The sequence below is a fragment of the Mytilus trossulus genome, chromosome 4, assembly GCF_036588685.1.
Source record: "Mytilus trossulus isolate FHL-02 chromosome 4, PNRI_Mtr1.1.1.hap1, whole genome shotgun sequence".
Lineage (NCBI taxonomy): Eukaryota > Metazoa > Mollusca > Bivalvia > Mytilida > Mytilidae > Mytilus > Mytilus trossulus.
In genome coordinates this window covers 83921996-83943152 of record NC_086376.1, presented here as the reverse complement: position 1 = coordinate 83943152, position 21157 = coordinate 83921996, and the positions used below count along the sequence as shown (strand labels likewise).

General features: G+C 31.4%; 1 protein-coding gene across 2 annotated transcripts; it reads right to left on the bottom strand.

Moving 5' to 3' along the window:
* Positions 1-2674: 2674 nt before the first annotated feature.
* Positions 2675-21102, bottom strand: LOC134716169 (vacuolar protein sorting-associated protein 51 homolog). 2 transcript variants are annotated; one of them, XM_063578970.1, is made up of 20 exons: positions 21071-21102; positions 17442-17728; positions 17019-17174; positions 16246-16319; positions 15165-15297; positions 14609-14697; positions 14243-14363; positions 13910-14013; positions 13128-13227; positions 12407-12507; positions 11858-11937; positions 11341-11483; positions 10780-10902; positions 10258-10359; positions 9820-9960; positions 4913-5151; positions 4405-4525; positions 3916-4028; positions 3448-3526; positions 2675-2839 (listed from the first exon to the last, which is right to left on the bottom strand). In XM_063578970.1, the coding sequence occupies exons 1-20, from the start codon at positions 21087-21089 to the stop codon at positions 2810-2812; spliced, it is 2355 nt and encodes a 784-aa protein (XP_063435040.1). In that variant the 5' UTR covers positions 21090-21102; the 3' UTR covers positions 2675-2809. The 2 variants fall into 2 exon arrangements, with proteins under 2 accessions (XP_063435040.1, XP_063435039.1); XM_063578969.1 differs by having other exon boundaries at positions 17442-17731; positions 21071-21098.
* Positions 21103-21157: the final 55 nt, after the last annotated feature.

Genomic DNA, 21157 nt, shown 5'->3' with positions numbered 1-21157 from the left:
ATACATATTCCTTAATCAACATTAATAGTAACTTCTACGAATAAATTGACAGCTAATCATCTCAAGACAATACAACATATTTAAAAGCATTGTACAAGAGATAATTAAAACATTGTGTTTGGATTACCTCCCTTACTCTGCTTTTAAATTGTCTTAGGTAATTGTCAATTAACCAGGAAACATTTGTTTCCCCCATTTTATGCCCCTAATTTCTAAATGGTTTGAGCCATAATTCCCCAAAGCCCATCATAACCATACTTTTGTGGTATGGAAACTTGTGGTATAATTTCAGAGAGATCCATGCACTGTTCCACAAGTTATTGTCTTGAATCTAAAAAAAGGCTTTTTTGGCCACTTTTTGGCCTCTTAACTATTAAGACCATAACCTCCAAAATTAATCCAAACTTTCCTTTTGTGGTTGTAAACCTTGTGTTTAAATTTCATAGAATTTTACTCACTTATACTATAAAAGTTATTGTCTGGAAACCAAATGTCTTTGGACAAAGATGAAGTAATAACTATATACAACCACAAAATTTTGCAGTCATTTAAAAACAGAATAAGGGGACATTTATTTTATATTTGGATTAAGGACTGGGGCATGGAGATTTTTTGGACATTAATTAATCATTTTCATCTGTTGCTATGCATGCTATTCTTCCTTTGTGGCATCACAGAAATGAAGATCTACATTGGCTAGAGGTATAGGGGGAGGGTTGAGATCTCACAAACATGTTTAACCCCGCCGCATTTTTGCGCCTGTCCCAAGTCAGGAGCCTCTGGCCTCTGGCCTTTGTTAGTCTTGTATTATTTTAATTTGAGTTTCTTGTGTACAATTTGGAAATTAGTATGGCGTTCATTATCACTGAACTAGTATATATTTGTTTAGGGGCCAGCTGAAGGACTCCTCCGGGTGCGGGAATTTCTCGCTACATTGAAGACCTGTTGGTGACCTTCTGCTGTTGTTTTTTTATTTGGTCGGGTTGTTGTCTCTTTGACACATTCCCCATTTCCATTCTAAATTTTATTTTATGATTATAAAGTCTGGTAATTTTGATAAAGAAAGCTTGTCTTCTCTTCTCTTTACGGCCATAAACAAATCATCAATGTTTTTTTTTTGTTACGTCTGTAAGGACTAAGAAATTGATCGATAATCAAGACCATGATGCCTGATTTGTAGAAATGACTGTGATGAGTATATTTCCCCTTTTTTGTTTTCTTTTATCTGTTGTAGATTGTGCAATTACAAAAACAAAAAAATATCATTTAAAGTCAATAACTCATCTCAGGGGTAAATTGGCAATCCCAACCGTAATGATTTAAAAATCTGATTTCGATGAACATTTTTGCCATAAATTGTTGCTCTCTTATCTAACATCCATAAAACGAATAAAATGGTCATTCTGGGCAATAGTATACACCTATTGACTGGGTGAGAGGGTAATAGCAAGTTTGTTGTCCCTGAGATACCAACTATTGCTCGAGGCAAAGCCAAGAGCAATAGTTGGTATGCGAAGGGACAACAAACTTGCTATTACCCGTACAACAAGTCATTAGGTGTTTTATTATACTGAAAAAAACAGCCATTAAGTGTTTTTATATACCAAATAACTATTTTTTTAAAAGTGTATATATATCATCTGAAAGAAAAGAAAAATGTCACATTACTTTTATACATTCACATGATGAACTATCCTTTTTTTATAATTTGTTTTGTATTTATAAATATTTCATTAATTTAAATCAAGACTAGAAATACTTGTGTTAAACTTTTCCGTTCTTATAATTAATTACGACAAGCGCAAATTTAATTCACTTTTAATATACGGACAGCGAACCCATATTATGAATAAGGTACTATATTTTAGATTTTTTTAAAACATTTCATTGAAAATTTTCTTTCTCTTTTATAATTGCTTCTTGTAAGGGAAATTACAATCAACACAAACAGATTCCACTGTTTACAATATAAAGGTGAGTGTGACGTTGCAAATCATACGCAAGCAAGCAGAGTTGTCAATGACATCAAAATAATCCAATGAAAAGTAAGCATGAAAAGGTACGGGAAAAATGATTATGGAACTATTAACCGGGGCAATAGTCTTTGAAACTATTGACTGGCAAATGGTTCTGTGGAATGAAATAGCAGAACTATTTCATTACTTTTTATATAGAAAAAACCTACTGAGGTATAATAATTCTTTTTAAAAGATAGCTGACAATTTGGAAATTTGTAGATTTGCAATAAAATGTCATTATACAAAATGCGGTCCCATTTTTCTATGAATTCAGTAGGAAATTTACACTGACCTGCTGACAAAGTTTATAATTGTTGGATTTGCTCTCATTGATTTATTTTTCTGTTTTTTTGTTTTTTTTTATAAATAGATATTTACTAAATAAAAATAGAAATTTCAGCTACAATAGCTCTAAGATGGGTTGTCAATAATTTCAGAAAAATCTTAGGAATCATATCTGAGCAACAGTTTACAATTCCACTTGTTATTCTTGCATCTTTCATGCCAAATAATTTGGTCAATTATCTTACATAAACTGTTGCATAATCATTTTTTTTTTCAAATTCCAAAAGAAGGTCTTCCACAGAAACAGACAGATCTTTTCACTTTATCCTCTTTACTGATTTCCAGGGGATAAAAACCATATAACCTACATAGAGTATCATAAAATAATTTATTGATATCTGTTAATAAATATTATTTGAATCACAAAACAGCTATGTGTAATAGGTTAATGAAGAATAATGCCAATGTTCTGACATTTTCACAACAGTTCTTCTTTATTCTTCTGTCTATCCTCGTTCACATATGAGATCAATAACCTAAAATAGAAAATAAAGCATAATATTAACATTAACTATAAAGTGTATAAGGGAAATAAAGCATGGAATAGATAGAAAATAGTGAACAGCCTTATTAAAATCATGCACATATCAACCTAAGACACCATGATATCCCTAGGGCTCTACTATGGTTGAGGGTTGATACAGAGAGTGATATTTAAAAAGCCATATCATATATACACTTTATTATAAAAGTAAAACATATTTTTCCTCTGTATGAAGCAATATAGATTCTTGGTTTGGATAAAGTCTTTGAAACAAAGTACAAAGAGTAAGGCATTTCCATAAATTTCTATATTTTTATCAAATGTATAACACTGACTCTCTTTGAAAATAGAGTAAAATGTATTTCAGGACGGAAGTGGGCAATTTAATGTTTATGCCAAATTAGGGTTTTGATCCAAATTTTTGCGTTCACTGAATATGGTAAATGTGACAATGCAAACAAAGGCATAGTGTCCTTTTAGTTGTTTTTATTTGTTTGGTGTGTAGCTTTTATTGATGGTTATCAATAAGTTTTTTGCTCAAGTATTTTAAATTTGTACCAGCCTTTGGCAAATTGCATTTTTTTTCTATACAATACTTACACTAGGTTCCATCATGGCTGGATCCAGACATCTGTGTACTGTACTACATACAATCTCATCTAACAATACTTGTACAAGGCTAAAAACAACAAACAAAAATAAATTTAGACCTGTAATCCTGCAGTTCCCTTTCTGCCCTGACATAATTTATCATAAACATCTTTTGTTAAAACATAAAATGTTATTCTCCTTTCCTTTTTTTTTGTAAGTAATTGTAAAAATAAAATTCATCAAATTAAATTTAAATTTTACACAATTTCCATACATTTCTCAATTACAATTACAATTTGGATATAATATGAGTATGACTTAACAAATTTGACTTAATTATTCCGTGATTCGACATAATACAAAAGATGATATAGTGTTTTTGTACATGTATTGTATAAATCCTTTTAAAAGACCTTTTACTACAAAATCAAATATTGATCTATCACTTCCCAAACTACTATTAATATAAAATCTTACTTTTCATCAGAAACAAATCTCCATAAATATAATTGAAGGTAATGGGTATCTACTTGTATCTGTTGTAAACCATATCGTCCAAATGTTCTTAACCTAACACATTCAAGGAATGTCTGAAATAAAAAAAAAAAAACATTATTTTCAAGCTATTTTATTCTTTGAATCCCAATATTTTGTAATATTCTTTTAAAATAATATTTTAATGTCTCATGAAGACTACTGATTAGCTTAATTCTAGAATAACCCTACACATTTGGTGTCTTAATACATGTTTTGCTAAGTTTTATGAAAATATTTGTAAAACATTCTTTACTGGTCTTTCGTTGTGTGTCTCTAACAACATAGAAGAGTTGTAAGTGTTAAGTACAAAATATAAACTCTCACTATGTACATGAACATGAAAAAGGTCATAATGTGTCTGTCAATTTGCTTTTAAGGTCTATATTATATATGTTTATTTCAAGCTTACTTCTTCTGTTTTTTACTTACCTTTAAGCTGATCTTTATAATACCAGTGAGAACTGACACCTTAGAGAACTCCACAGCACTAAATATCTCTATCTTCTCAGAGAACAGCTTCTGTATATTACTCATCAAACTGTTATCAATACTTGAAAAAGAGAAGGGAAAACAGCTTGGATATACATGTAAGTGGAAATCACAAAAAGTATCTTTATATTTGGAGGCTTATAATATTTTGTATTGCCTTCATTTTCAATAACCAATTTATCATAAAAGCTACTTCTTGTTTAGAAATTTGTGATATAGAAAAAAAATCTATTAACTTTTTAATTAACCATCTACGAATTCTTAGGATTTATCTGATTACAAATTTGATGGCAAAATGTCATACCCCTAGAGAATATAAAAGCCACCATTAGAACATTTGGAAGGAAGAGAGGACACTTTTTTCTAAAATTGTGTTGCAAAATCCTGAATTCACAAATGTGATATTCTTATTATATCCGACCCGAAATGAGAAAACTTGTATTCCTACCTAGGAGCATAGTTCCACTGGCCTCCTTTCCTCAGTGCTGCAGACCCCATATAGCTATGTGGGTGTGTCCTACGACTAGAATCACTGCTTCGCTCTTTCCTAACACCCTCCTCATAAAGCTGTCCAACTTGAGCATCTATAGCGGTTATATCTTCAATCACTCGTTTCATAACAGCACGTACATTCCGAGGTTCTATTGTGTTTAACCAATCTCTGGTTTCCACACTCTTGCGTAACATCTGCAATTATGATTCAAATATATATTTGGTGGAACTTGATGACATAATAAAATTGAGAATGGAAATGGGGAATGTGTCAAAGAGACAACAACCCGACCAAATAAAACTAGAGGCTCCAAAGAGCCTGTGTCGCTCACCTTGGTCTATGTGAATATTAAACAAAGGAAGCAGATGGATTCATGACAAAATTGTGTTTTGGTGATGGTGATGTGTTTGTAAATCTTACTTTACTAAACAGTCTTGCTGCTAACATTTATCTCTATCTATAATGAACTTGGCCCAGTAGTTTCAGTGGAAAATGTTAATAAAAATTTACAAATTTTATGAAAATTGTTAAAAATTTACTATAAAGGACAATAACTCCTTAGGGGGTCAATTGACCATTTCCGTCATGTTGACTTAATTGTAAATCTTACTTTGCTGAACATAATTGCTGTTTACAGTTTATCTCTTTCTATAATAATATTCAAGATAATAACCAAAAACAGCAAAATTTCCTTAAAATTACCTTAAAAGGGGCAGCAACCCAACAATGGGTTGTCAGATTTATCTGAAAATTATAGGGCAGATAGATCTTCATCTGATAAACAATTTTACCCCATGTCGGATTTGCTCTAAATGCTTTGGTTTTTGAGTTATAAGCCAAAAACTGCATTTTACCCCTATGTTCTATTTTTAGCTGTGGCGGCCATCTTGATTTGATAGTCGGGTCACCGGACACATTTTTAAAACTAGATACCCCAAAGATGATTGTTGCCAAGTCTGGATTAATTTGGCCTAGTAGTTTCATAGGAGAAGATTTTTGTAAAAGATAACTAAGATTTACGAAAAATGGTTAAAAATTGACTGTAAGGGCAATAACTCCTAAAGGGGTCAACTGACCATTTCGGTCATGTTGACTTATTTGTAAATCCTACTTTGCTAAGGGTGCAATAAACAGTTTCGTATAAAAAACTAGGGGTTATTCCCCGACTAAAAATAGACTTGGAGGGAAGTCCCTTTTTATCAACATAATTGGTAAAAAAGTATCATGTTTTTTATATTTGATTGTAAAAATAAGTTAAATAGCTTCAATTCAAACAGGTTGAATGATTAAAATAATTTTTAAAAATTAGATTAAATACACATGTTTTAAGGGGAGACAAACTGTAAACATCCTGTTTTTTTGGCAGTGAAAAGTGCAACACTTATTTGCACCCACTGTAACTCTTTTCGGAGCAGGCGAACGTAGCCTGAAGCATAAATTTTTAGAAAGACCAGGTAAAAACCTATGAAATTCATACAGTTTTGAATATGAAAAATGTGCATGTATCATGTCTGCATGGGTGTGCACATGGCCTGATTTCATGTTTTTTATGCATAGATTAGGCAATGTTTATCCCATTTTCTCTGGATAAAACTTTTTGGTGCTATTAAAAGTACAATTTATTTTTATTTCATTATAAACTAGAGAAAATTCTGATTCTAATGATATCTAGTTTTATACAAGTATCTTCATTAACATTAACACCACTAAGGGTCAATTATAGATGGTCCCTCAAAATATGACGTCATAGAAAAAAACTGTTGATTGCACCCTTAAAGGGACAAACATATAATATAGTGAGGTTTTCGCATAGAAATGTGTGGGTGAATGGACTAAAACAATTCTGAAAAATATTGTATGGCATGTGTACATTAATTTTAAAGCATCAGTTTGGTATATTTAATGCAAATATTACAGATTTGTACATAGCAACCAGATATAAGAAAACCAGACTCTGTTCAAATTTTGAAGTTTTCCAGCTTATTGCGACGTCATGATACTTTTATTAATTCTCTCCTATATATGGAACCAAAAGTTGCACATGCAAAGTGTTGATTTTTTCTTCTTTGGCCTGTACTACTGATTAGTGTAACATGGATTTTTTTTCATTAATTTATATTTTTTGTACTTTTTATAGTTAAAAGGCTCCAAGTATCATATATAAGAAATACACTATTACAATAGTTTTCTCAACTCAGCTACAACTTAGTTCATATAATAATAGGGACAAAAAGGTTTAAAGTAACTTTATTTATGCTTATTTTACAGTTTTTATTCTATTTATTCAAAAGAAACCCAATTTTATGTTTTTTCTTTTTAAATAAACTGATGACAATAGGATACAGGAAATGTTTGGAATATGCCAGTTAAACTATTTGCCACTGGCCAAAATACCACAACTAAGCGACATATAAAATTAGCTGTAGTTTCACCATTCGGGGTCACAATCCTTAAAGTAAGACATCATTTTAATCGGTATTGTGTACAGATTCATAAAAACTGAGAAGTTTTTATATATCGCATACAAGGTTTTGCTTAAGGGTGCAATAAACAGTTTCGTATAAAAAACTAGGGGTTATTCCCCGACTAAAAATAGACTTGGAGGGAAGTCCCTTTTTATCAACATAATTGGTAAAAAAGTATCATGTTTTTTATATTTGATTGTAAAAATAAGTTAAATAGCTTCAATTCAAACAGGTTGAATGATTAAAATAATTTTTAAAAATTAGATTAAATACACATGTTTTAAGGGGAGACAAACTGTAAACATCCTGATTTTTTGGCAGTGAAAAGTGCAACACTTATTTGCACCCACTGTAACTCTTTTCGGAGCAGGCGAACGTAGCCTGAAGCATAAATTTTTAGAAAGACCAGGTAAAAACCTATGAAATTCATACAGTTTTGAATATGAAAAATGTGCATGTATCATGTCTGCATGGGTGTGCACATGGCCTGATTTCATGTTTTTTATGCATAGATTAGGCAATGTTTATCCCATTTTCTCTGGATAAAACTTTTTGGTGCTATTAAAAGTACAATTTATTTTTATTTCATTATAAACTAGAGAAAATTCTGATTCTAATGATATCTAGTTTTATACAAGTATCTTCATTAACATTAACACCACTAAGGGTCAATTATAGATGGTCCCTCAAAATATGACGTCATAGAAAAAAACTGTTGATTGCACCCTAAACATTATTGCTGTTTAAAGTTTATCTCTATCTATAATAATATTCAAGATAATAACCAAAAACCAGCAAGATTTCCTTTAAATTACCAATTCAGGGGCAGCAACCCAACAAAGGGTTGTCTAATTCGTATGGAAATTTCAGGGCAGATAGATCTTGATCTGATAAACAATTGTACCCCATGTCTAAGTAGCTCTAAATGCTTTGATTTTTGAGTTATAAGCCAAAAACAGTATTTTACCCCTATGTTCTATTTTTGGCAGTGGCGGCCATTTTGTTTGGTGGACCGGGTCACCGGACACATTTTTTGAACTAGATACCCCAATAACAATTGTGGCCAAGTTTGATTGAATTTGGCCCAGTAGTTTCAGAGGAGAAGATTTTTGTAAAAGATTACTTTAATTTAAGAAAATGGTTAAAAATTGACTATAAAGGACAATAACTCCTTCACGGGTCAACTGACCATTTCGGTCATGATGACTTATTTGTATATCTAACTTTGCTGAACATTATTGCTGTTTACAGTTTATCTCTATCTATAATAATATTCAAGATAATAACCAAAAACTGCAAAATTTCCACAAAATTACCAATTCAGGGGCAGCAACCCAACAACAGGTTGACCGATTCATCTGAAAATTTCAGAGCAGATAGATCTTGACCTGATAAACATTTTTACCCCATGTCAGATTTCCTCTAAATCCTTTGGTTTTTGAGTTACAAGCCAAAAACTGCATTTTACCCCTATGTTCTATTTTTAGCCATGGCGGCTATCTTGGTTGGTTGACCGGGTCACGCCACACATTTTTTAAACTAGATACCCCAATGATGATTGTGGCTAAGTTTGGTTCAATTTGGCCCTGTAGTTTCAGAGGAGAAGATTTTTGTAAAAGTTAACAATGACGCCGGACGACGGACGACACCGGACGCAAAGTGATGGGAAAAGCTCACTTGGCCCTTCGGGCCAGGTGAGCTAAAAACAACAGCAGAAGGTCACCAACAGGTCTTCAATGTAGCGAGAAATTCCCGCACCCGGAGGCGTCCTTCAGCTGGCCCCTAAACAAATATATACTAGTTCAGTGATAATGAACACCATACTAATTTCCAAATTGTACACAAGAAACTAATAAAAAAATAATACAAGACTAACAAAGGCCAGAGGCTCCTGACTTGGGACAGGCGCAAAAATGCGGCGGGGTTAAACATGTTTGTGAGATCTCAACCCTCCCCCTATACCTCTAACTCTCAAGTTATGAACTAGAGCAGTTCTCGCTCGGACACACACTCCATAATCTAGTATATTATAAGAGCATAAACCTGAAGCACGGGGTAGTGTATTGACTGCAATAAATGCAATCTTTTTTATGAAGATATAAATTTAAAATTACATATATATTACAAAGCATATTTCAATGGTACCAAATTTGAAGCAACAATTTCATAAAGATAACACATGACTCATTATGAGACATGCTTTGAATCTTTTTTTAAGGAATAAAATATCATAATTCTGATAAAATACATTTATAAATGAAAAGGAGTGTTAACAATCTGAGACCAACCATTGATTTTAATGTTTTATCAATAGCAATTTTGCTTGGTCAACCCAATCCTTTTAATATACTCTTTTTTTAAGAAAAATGGTCATCAGTAAAGAAGAAATAATTTTACCTGTGAAATTGACAACCCTTGAACTTTGACAAAATGATTCAGTAGTTTTTGTGCTGCATCTTTAGCATTGTTACACAGATCTGTAACCGAGGTAACAGGAAATCTTTCAGTCATCATAAATTGTTCTTCTGTCAATGTGAGCTGTAAATAAAGACTTAAACATTACAAAAGTGAAAACCATCTAGTTATATTGATCAACCATTTCCATTTAATAATGGCATTGACTAAATTTTGATCTTTAAATGATATACATGTACAAAAATATTATCTTTTAAATGTTCATCTAAAAATTACAAAGTTCATAATTTAGAAATACGACAATAAATACCTAATAAAGCCAACTGCTGAAACTTTAACTAAACTATCATGTTGATAAAATACTTAAAAATATTTATTTTTAAAAGGAAAAAAAATATATATCAGAAATTATAAAATTACCAAATATGATATTGTAGAAGCCTCAAATTCTATGCACAACTTGGACAAAATCAACAACAACGCTGGTGGAGCTGATCCTTTATCTTTGTCTTCACAAAATTCCTATAAATATTAACAAAGTCTGTTAGCAGTATATAATATATTAAATATATAGCTATACAAATAACAATTTTCATTTTAATTCAAAGTGCTCTTATTGCTAGGCAATTTTCTGGATTGAAAATGGGAATGTCTGAATGAATATTACACAATCATTGAGTTGTGTAATACAGTCATTGTTGAGTTTGTTGAACCATTGTAAAGCATTGTTTAGCAGTAAGAAATAGGTTTTTATTGCTATTCTTAATCTTAGCATAAAGTATCAGAACTCCAGGACCTTAATCAATTACCTCTGACTGCATAAACACAGCATTATAACGATTAAAATCTAAGATAAAGTTAACTGTGTACATTTTTTTCATTGTTACAAGTAATTCATTTTTTTTCAATTAGATGTGCGATACCAAACCAATAAAGACTTACTAGACAAGTTGAAGAGATGTGATTAAGGAATGCCACAATCAAACCTTCTCTTACACCCTGAACACAAAATGGTCCCCTGAAGTATGGCTTCATGGCAAATGTAATGTCTGAGTCAAGGAATGCCTGCAATAAAGAAAAATGCAAAATAATAGTCTATATCTAATCAGAATCCTGAGTGAAAAAAGACATGAATACAAAAAAATCCTTTTAAGCAAACAATAATCAATCAATCATCACAGATTTGGTAACCCCATTACAGTATGCATAATAGTCAGTATATTTACCTGTAAGTTATTGAGTACAGATTTGATCTGGTCGACCACAGCATTTTATGAATTATTCAATTAATTTACCTGTAAGTTATTGAGTACAGATTTGATCTGGTCGACCACAGCATTTTATGAATTATTCAATTAATTTACCTGTAAGTTATTGAGTACAGATTTGATCTGGTCGACCACAGCATTTTATGAATTATTCAATTAATTTACCTGTAAGTTATTGAGTACAGATTTGATCCAATCAACTACAGCAGTCTTTTGTATTATTCAGTACATTTACCTGTAAGTTATTGAGTACAGATTTGATCTGGTCGACAACGGCTGTCTGTGTATTATTCAGTAAATCATTTAGATAACTGTTACTGTCATGTTTTCCTACAGTTCTTGGAGCAGCCAAATTCTGTCTGACATCTGTCATACAATCTGAATAAAAATAGATCAAAATTATAGAAATAAAGGATAAAACTTGAAATGTAATAAATGTTTCCTGGTATTGTTTTAAAATTCAAATGATTTTTTGTTTTTAGAAAAAATATTCAAATCCAAAAATATAAAATAAAAACACAATATTTTTCAATAATAACAGGCACGACCCTTGGTTGATATTACTAATAAATCCTGTGATTGACCCATCTGTAATCAAATGTGCAACAGATAATGCAACAGAAGCTTTAACATAGGAACCCTTTAGATCCTTGTTCATTCATTGAGGAGAAAGAAAAAACACCCACAGAAAAAAACAACATTCAGTCTGGTGACAAAATCTTTACATCATGCCCTAATTTTGTAATGTATACCTGAAAAGTGTTGTTTTAAACTTTGAAGATAATGGTAAACTCTGTCTTTAGCTGCTTTAGAAACTATATCTGTACCAGCTCTGTAATAAAAAAAAAACAATTTAGGAATGACACTTGTATTTATGTTCAGTTAAATTGCTTTTGACGTTTTTGAGCTATTCCTGAAAAATATGTGTAATTTTAATCCTTATTACATTCAGTGTTTGGTAAAAATTGTTTGCATAAATTGAACATTTTCATATAATGTATCAAAATAGTTGCAGTGGTGAATATGATGTGAACAATTCTTTTAGTAAATAAGAAATAATGCAGCATACTGTAAATTCAGAAAAAAATGCGAGGTTTTTATTATTGCAAAAAATGCGACTGAGTTGTAAACGCAATAATTTGGAAAATATGAAACTCGCATTTTTAAATATTTCATATGAATTTAACAGGATTTTTCTCAAAATCGTAAAAATTAAAATTGCATTTTAGTCTAAAATGACAAAATCGCAATAGTAAATGCACGCAATAATTTCTGAATTTACAGTATATATAAATATGTACCTGGAAAAGTCAGTGTCAGGTAAGAGTTTATTCATAGCCTGTAGTCTTCTGTGGAACCTGTCCAAAGATCTGACAAGTATAGTATTATCCCCTGTTTCTCTCTACAAAAACATCATTCCTTATCAATCAAAAAGGAGAAAAGATGTAACTTAAATTTTACATAAATTGAGCAATACATTGAAAATATACTGTCAAATTCCATTTCTGGTATTAAATAAGAGTATACAAAAGAAAACCTAAGGTTACTGGGTATCCATCTGTGACACAAAATCAGTACATCCACAACACAGAACACACAAAAGCAAATAAGCAGCACTTTCATTGTTGTTCTGCATTTCAAAATCACAGCGAAGATATCATTTTTGGGGTTAGATTTTTACATTTCTATCTCAGTTATGATCTCAAATCATGCATACCAAAATTCTGAAATGAATCTAGCAGTTTTTATGTCATTTTATTACCTGTATAATCAATATCTTTGTAGTCATCTTTAAAGAAAGTTTCAAAAGGGTACACTTTCTTTCAGTTACATGTAATAAGAACGTTTACATGTTCTCTTTAATTTCTTTAATTAAATGTTCTATACAATTTAATTTTTGTCTCCTTTTTTTTTTTTTTTTAATTCTTCAAGACTTGTCAAACTAATGATTGAATGATTGTTGGTTGGTTTGCACTGCATTAGCAAAAAAAGGCAACTAATGAACAAAAAAATTATTCTTACCTCCAATCTGACTCTTCTTTGCACATAATTAAAATATTTTTCCATTAACTCATTAACAAAAAAGACTAATTTCTTCAGAGCAATTGCATCCATATTTTCACTGAAATTCAATAAAATATATTTAGGGTTATGATAAGCAATTTTGTAAATACATTGACAGGGGTGTAGTAACCAAAAATTGTCAATGTAAAATCTGTAGTTTTTAAAAAAATCATAATTCATTTAACAAGACTAGTGTGCAGATTATACAGTACAACAAGTATGAAATAAGAAAATTAAAGTCATTTCAAAAGTTTGTTTGCCTTTCCGCCATGTTTTCTCTTGACAAGAAGTGGTTGCTCAAATTTTGTTTTATATTTTCCAAAATATTTTAATAATTTGCCTAATGGATATTACAAACCTGTATTAAGCAGTTAAAAAAAGCCTTGTATTGATATAATGCTTCTCAAGAAAATTACAGATTTTGTCTTATAGAAAGTTACTGGTGGGTGTTTTCTTTTAGCTTAAATCCCTTCTAATATTTAAGTGTTGAACAAAGTAGCACTATTTTACTTTTAAATTAAACTAGTATTCTTTTGTTATATCTATTGAATTAAGGATTTATGCCTACCCCCACTAAATATCTTTGTGATTTACATATACTTAATCAATTTCCCGTTATAAACAAACAATCCTTTTGCATTTGTCTTTAGTAACTGTGGTTCATTTTTACTCATGTAGATGTCTACTTTTGGTAAAAGATAGATTTCTTAAAGAACTTTATAGATGTTAATACAACTTACTCTTCTTGTGGTTTAGATAGGAACATGTCATTATATGATGCTATGACTAAACATATGTTACTAAGGAAACCATTACACCCAGTATCAACAAACTCTAACACATCCTGAAATTAAATATATTTTCTAAAATGAATGAAAATGTGTTGATCTTCCTATGTAATATAAGATTTCTTATATTCTTTTTTCTTTTTTCAGTGAAATCAAATGTGTCCATTTTGTAGAAATAAATACAGTATACATTATAAGAAATACAACATGATTTACCAAGATACTTTTTAAGAAAGTTAACAGGTAAGATAGAGAATTGAAAATCTACAGAAACATATCTATTACCATAGGGGTGGCCAGGTAAGCTTGGGCAGCTGTTTCTCCTTCAGACTTGATCTCTTCTCCACTTTGTAACCTTATCTGCCTGTCTAACAATTGTAAATCTTCATCTATCTTCTGTCGTGCACTGTAATATAAGATTATATGAAAAGCATGTTTAACATTTCCAAATCAAAGGAGGAGTTATGATAAGAGCCATAATTTTTTTAATAAAGTTGCAAAAATAGAAGATTTATTCGAGCCTGTCAGAACTGCGGAACTATGATAATAAGTTATTGCTCTCTGACACATCCTTAGAAATAGTTCATCTTTAAAATTGCATATATTTTATGTAAACTGGAAAAAACAAATAATCACATATCAATAACTTACTGTGATAAAAATTCTTCACATAGTTTTTCCGCTGGTTCATTAAGCTGTAGTAATAGATCTACACATTGTGCCAGGTCCTTTGCTGAGGACTGTAAAGGACAATAAACAGCAAATTTATCAGATTGAAAAGCATCAAATACATATAAAAATTCATTAAAATATCAAGAAGAGAGTTTTGAGTTTATCACTTGCATTCTGGTATATATCTTTTTACTAGATTACTACTTCAAAACTATAACAGTACTATTATTTTAAACTATTTTTTTTTATTATACTATGTGACAGATTAAGTATTTGCATTCCAGGTTTACAAATGTCAGCCCACCTTATTCAAAATTGTCTGCAATCTTAGCAATAGATAAATATATTTGTTTAGGGGCCAGCTAAAGGATGCCTCCAGGTATGGGACTTTCTCTCTGCATTAGAGACCTATTGGTAACCTTCTGTTGTTGTCTGTTCTATGGTCGGGTTGTTTTCTCTTTGACACATTTCCCATTTCCATTCTCAATTTCATCATATAGGACATAGTTAGAAAATTCTTTGAAATTTTGCTTACCTCTTTATCTTTAAACTGTTCTCTCAGATGATCACAAAGTTGATGAATAATCTTGTTACAATCCTCATTTATTCCTTGAAAACTTGCCATATGCTGATACTGGTGTAGGATTCTCTTGGCTTTAGTATAATATCTATAATAAATAAAGTTTCTTGTTACAAACATTTGTACAAGATCATCCAGTCTATCCAATGAATTATATAGTGTTGATAATATATGCACATAAAACATGGTGTTGTTAGTCCTTACACAAACATAAACTAGAGGCTCTAAAGTGCCTGTGTCACTCACCTTGGTCTATGTGCATATTAAACTAAGGACACATATGGATTCATGACAAAACTGTGTTTTGGTGATGATGATGTATTTGTAGATCTTATTTTACTGATCATTCTTGCTGCTCACAATTATCTCTATCTATTATGAACTTGGCACAGTAGTTATACAGTGGAAAATATTTTTTATAAAAATTATAAATTTTATGAATCTTATTAAAAATTGACTATAAAGGGCAATAACTCCAGGGTCAATTGACCATTTTGGTCATGTTGACTTATTTGCAGATCTTACTTTGCTGAACATTATTGCTTTTTTTCAGTTTATCTCTATCTATAATAATATTAAAGATAATGACCAAAAACAACAAAATTTCCTAAAAATTACCAATTCAGGGGCAGCAACCTAATAATGGGTTGTCAAATTAATCTAAAAATTTCAGAGCAGATATATCTTGACCTGATAAACAATTATACTTGTTCAGATTTGCTCTTTATGCTTTGGTTTCAGAGATATAGACCAAAATCTATATTTTACCCCCATTGTTCTATTTTTAGCCATGGCGGCCATCTTGGTTGGTTTGCCGGGTCACCGGACACATGAAACTAGATACCCCAATGATGATTCTGGCCAAGTTTGGTGCAATTTGGCCCAGTAGTTTCAGAGGAGAAGATTTTTTTTTAAAAGTTAATGACGAAGGACAACAGACGCCAAGTGACGAGAAAAGCTCACTTGGCCCTTTGGGCCAGATGAGCTAAATAGACAAAAAAACATTAAATAATTGTAAACTAATTATAAAACTAACCTAACTGCTGCACTATAAGCTTTCATTTCTATACATTTGTTTAATCTTGCTGGGAGTTCAAAAAGGAACTGAAGCTGTAATGACAAATAAAATGAAACATTAGAAAATAAGTTGGAACTACATTTTTACCTAAAATTCTGTTAAATTTCCATATACATATCAGTTTTGATGGGTGTTTGTATTGTATGCTTTTGTTTTTGTTGGTCTGTTCACCTGTCTTTGACTTATAATTTATATTCAGTACACTTAATGTGATTCTGTTCCAAATCACCCCTGCTGGAGTAGAGAATCATCATGTAACACAGTGATTACTCATATAAAACAGTGATCATTTTTAACTCTTGGCCTCATGACCTTGAATCACCTTCAAGTACCTATCTTTGAATTCTGGCTTGTATGATCTCCCCTTTAATAAACATTGAAGTTGATTAGTTATCTTTTGGCTGTATACCAGTATAATATTCTAACTGTTTGTGTCACACCACCTATAAATATTGCAACAGGTTTATGTCATCATAATGTAAATTTTCAAGATTAAATGTGAGCTATTGCTAACCAATCATATCATTAAGCATGCTAGCATGAAGCTTGATACCACATTTCAGTGATGTCTAATTTATAGTTCCTGTGATAAAATGTGACAAAATTTCATGGGACAGATGATAGAGGTAAAATGAAAAGACATAAAAGTTATCTTTTTCTATTCACAAATACAATTTGAAGTGTCAAAATACACCAATACAGTTGTCATATATGCAAATTTAAGATTTTACCTTTTTAAGAAGAGCATGTACACCTGACAACTTTGTTATGTGTTGTCTCCTATCCTGTAAAGTGTTGCTAATGGTTCCACTGAATTCTGTAATCGTTGCCATGTTGCTTGCTAAATGATCCATTTCATCTTCCATTTTTTTAAAGTCATTCTTCATCTATAAAATTAACATATATAATAAGTCCGAATGAATTTAAACTTGGATCAAACACATGATCAGGCTATACTAAAACATTCACATTGGGTACTCTTAAAGTCATTGATGACTTGCAATATCCAATTAAATTTTTATGCATTAGTAAAAACACCACAATAATTTCTGATTTTACAGACACTATATGATAGCATTCCTAAATACTCAATGAACTATATGTATTTTTATATTTGTATGATTATTAAGAATTTCCTCAAATGAGTTGCCTACCTTTCTAATAGTATCTGTAGCACTAATAAACTTGTTGTAATTTTCGTAGACCAAGGTTTGCATGTCACTATCCAGTGCACGAATCTGAGTCACCATTTTTGTCTCTTCATCCATTAATTCTGTTAGGGATCTTTGTTTAATCAAGTTGGAAAGGTAACTATCAGCTTCAAAATGAGCACCGTTAATGTCACATGGATCAAGAGTAGCTCCTCCTGACTTTTCAATCCCATAATACATTTTGAGCATACCATGTCGTTTTCTCTTACTTCCTTCAGTTTCTCCATCATCTACTGTAAACAGAAAAGTCTTTCTCAATGACCAAAGATAGAAAATTAATTAATTGTGTTTTTCTTCGTCATTTAAACTCTAGTGATTACTTGTCAATTGTCAATCATACCACATCTCCTAAATTTTAAATGAATTTAAATATACTCAATGCATGTAAATTGTATTGGATATAAACATGATGAATAAAAGAAGATACACTTGTCATGCTAGTACTGTATCAATGCAATGAGACAGCAATTCAAAGATAAGAATTACTATAATGCACCTAAAGTTGAGAATGGAAATGGGGAATGTGTCAAAGAGACAACAACCTGACCAAATAAAAAAACAACAGCAGAAGGTCACCAGCATGCATTAGATTGAATAAGGCCTCCAACAATAGACAGTTGCATAAACAATATATGTTAAGATTTAAATTGTCTGGAGTTTTATACAAGATATGAATGAATACAAAGGAATTATAAAAGATCCTGCTTCAACACCAGATTCTAAAAAAACTAGAGGCTCTTAAGAGCCTGTGTCGCTCACCTTGGTAATGAATTAAACAAAGGAAGAAGACAGTTCATGACAAAATTGTGTTTAGGTGATAGTGATGTGTTTGTACATCTTACTTTACTGAACATTCTTGCTGCTTACAATTATCTCTATCTATAATGAACTTGTCCGTATAGTTTCAGTGGAAAATTTTAGTAAAAATTTACAAAATTTTATGAAAATTGTTAAAAATTGATTATAAAGGACAATAACTTCTTCGGGGGTCAATTGACCATTTTGGTCATTTTGACTTATTTTTTAGTCTTTAATTGCTGTACATTTTGTACATTATTGCTGTTTACAGTTTATCTCTATCTATTCTATAATATTCAAGATAATAACCCAAAACAGCAAAATTTCCTTAAAATTACCAATTTAGGGGCAGCAAATTCATCTAAAAATTTCAGGGCAAATAAATCTTCACCAGATGACAATTTTGCCCCTTGTCAGATTTGCTCTAAATGTTTTGGTTTTTGAGTTATAAGCCAAAAACTGCATTTTACCCCCATGTTCTATTTTTAGCCGTAGTGGCCATCTTGGTTGGTTTGCCAGGTCACAAAACACAATTTTTAAACTAGATAGCCTAATAATTATTCTGGCTATGTTTGGAAAAATTTGGCCCAGTAGTTTCAGAGGAGAAGATTTTTGAAAAAGTTAACTAAGATTTACGAAAAATGGTTAAAAATTGACTATAAAGGGCAATAACTCCTAAAGGGGTCAACTGACCATTTTAGTCATGTTAACTTATTTGTAAATCTTACTTTGCTGAACATTATTGCTGTTTACAGTTTATCTCCATCTATATTAATATTCAAGATAATAACCAAAAACAGTAGAATTTCCTTAAAATTACCAATTTAGGGGCAGCAACCCAACAATGGGTTGTCTGATTCATCTTAAAATTTCAAGACAGACAGATGTTGACCCGGTAAACAATTTTACCTGTGTCAGATTTGCTCTAAATGCTTTGGTTTTTGAGTTATAAGCCAAAAACTGCATTTTACCCCTATGTTCTATTTTTAGCCAAAGCAGCCATCTTGGTTCGTTTGCCAGGTCACAAAACACAATTTTTAAACTAGATAGCCTAATAATGATTCTGGCTATGTTTGGTAAAATTTGGCCCAGTAGTTTCAGAGGAGAAGATTTTTGTAAAAGTTAACTAAGATTTACGAAAAATGGTTAAAAATTGACTATAAAGGGCAATAACTCCTAAAGGGGTCAACTGAACATTTTGATAATAACCAAAAACAGTAAAATTTCCTTAAAATTAGCAATTTAGGGGCAGCAACCCAACAATGGGTTGTCTGATTCATCTGAAAATTTCAGGGCAGATAGATCTTGACCTTATTAACAATTTTACACCGTGTCAGATTTGTTCTAAATGCTTTGATTTTTTAGTTATAAGCCAAAAACTGCATTTTACCTCTATGTTCTATTTTTAGCAATGGCGGCCATGTTTTTTGATGAAATGGGAATTAAAACACAAACTTTATTCTAGATGCCCTAGGAATCAATCAGATGAAGTTTGGTTTGAATTGGTTCAGTAGTTTCAGAGGAGAATTTTGGTAAAAGTTAACAACAATGGACGCAGGACGACGACGGGCGCCAAGTGATGGGAAAAGCTCACTTGGCCCTTCGGACCAGGTGAGCTAAAAAAGAAGATATGACATTTATCTATTTTACAGTCATGGTCTTACTGTAATTTTTTTTTACTGTGTCTGTGAGGCAATAGAAGAATTTTGACCTAGGAAATTTGCAGGAATGCAAAGAAGTGTACAGTACATGAGCTTTGGAATTAAGGTTTAATAATTGAAATTATCTTTGGGATCATGTATAAGAACATGTGGTATAAGTGCCAATTAGACAACTCACCATCCAAGTCACAATTTGTAAAAGTAAACCATTATAGGTCAAAGTACAACCTTCATGACCTTCAACATAGACTAGAGCCTTGGCTCACACCAAACAGCAAGCTATAAAGTGTAAAACTGTTCACATGGTTAAAAAAAAATAGTCTATATATAAACTGATAAAAAAATGAGAAACAGAGAAACACTTATGAACCACATCAACAAATGACAACCACTGAACAGGTTCCTGACTAAGGACAAGTGCAAACTAATGCAGTGGGTTAAAACATTTTAACAGGTGCCAAAATGCCCAACCTTCCCCCTTACCAGAAATAATAGTGTTATCTTCACAACATATTGGGTCTCATTGGTGTCCAAGCGTGACACCTGAAAGTCAAATTATTGTGCCGTGATAACGTGAAATGAAGTCTAGCAGGACACAGGAAATTACAAAACAAATGAGAATTATTTATGTACATAGTGTAAGCAGGAAACGGGAATCTGACAAGACATTAAACGGGATCCAGAATCAGAACACCACAATGAGACCCCAACATATGACATACTATCAAACATAAATTTAATTTGCTTAACTCAAAATATCAAAATACCTTAAACCATAACTGTTAAAGAAACCTTGATCAAGTAGTTTTTTTTCAACTTCATCTTTGCTTTTATGTTTTAGTTGAACTGTAATGATTGAGACAAGATAAGATAACTTTGTTAGCACTAACAATAAATGGTATGGCAACAAATTAAAGACAAACTGCAATAAAATGAGAGAGTGTTGACTTGGTTTGGGGAACACAGCCTACCCAAGGACATCTTTTTAAAGGTTCAATGTCAGTTATGACAATATAAGTTCATAAATAATCTAAGCAATTTTAGTAATCCATTAAGAGTATTTTATAAATGTAATGTGTGTGTGTAATAAGTATTTTTTCTGTATTTTCACACCTTCCTGCTGACTTGACATTTTGCCGCTTAAGTGCTTAAAAAAAAGAAAATAAGTATTTCGGTCCCGGAAATTCATTTCAAAACTAT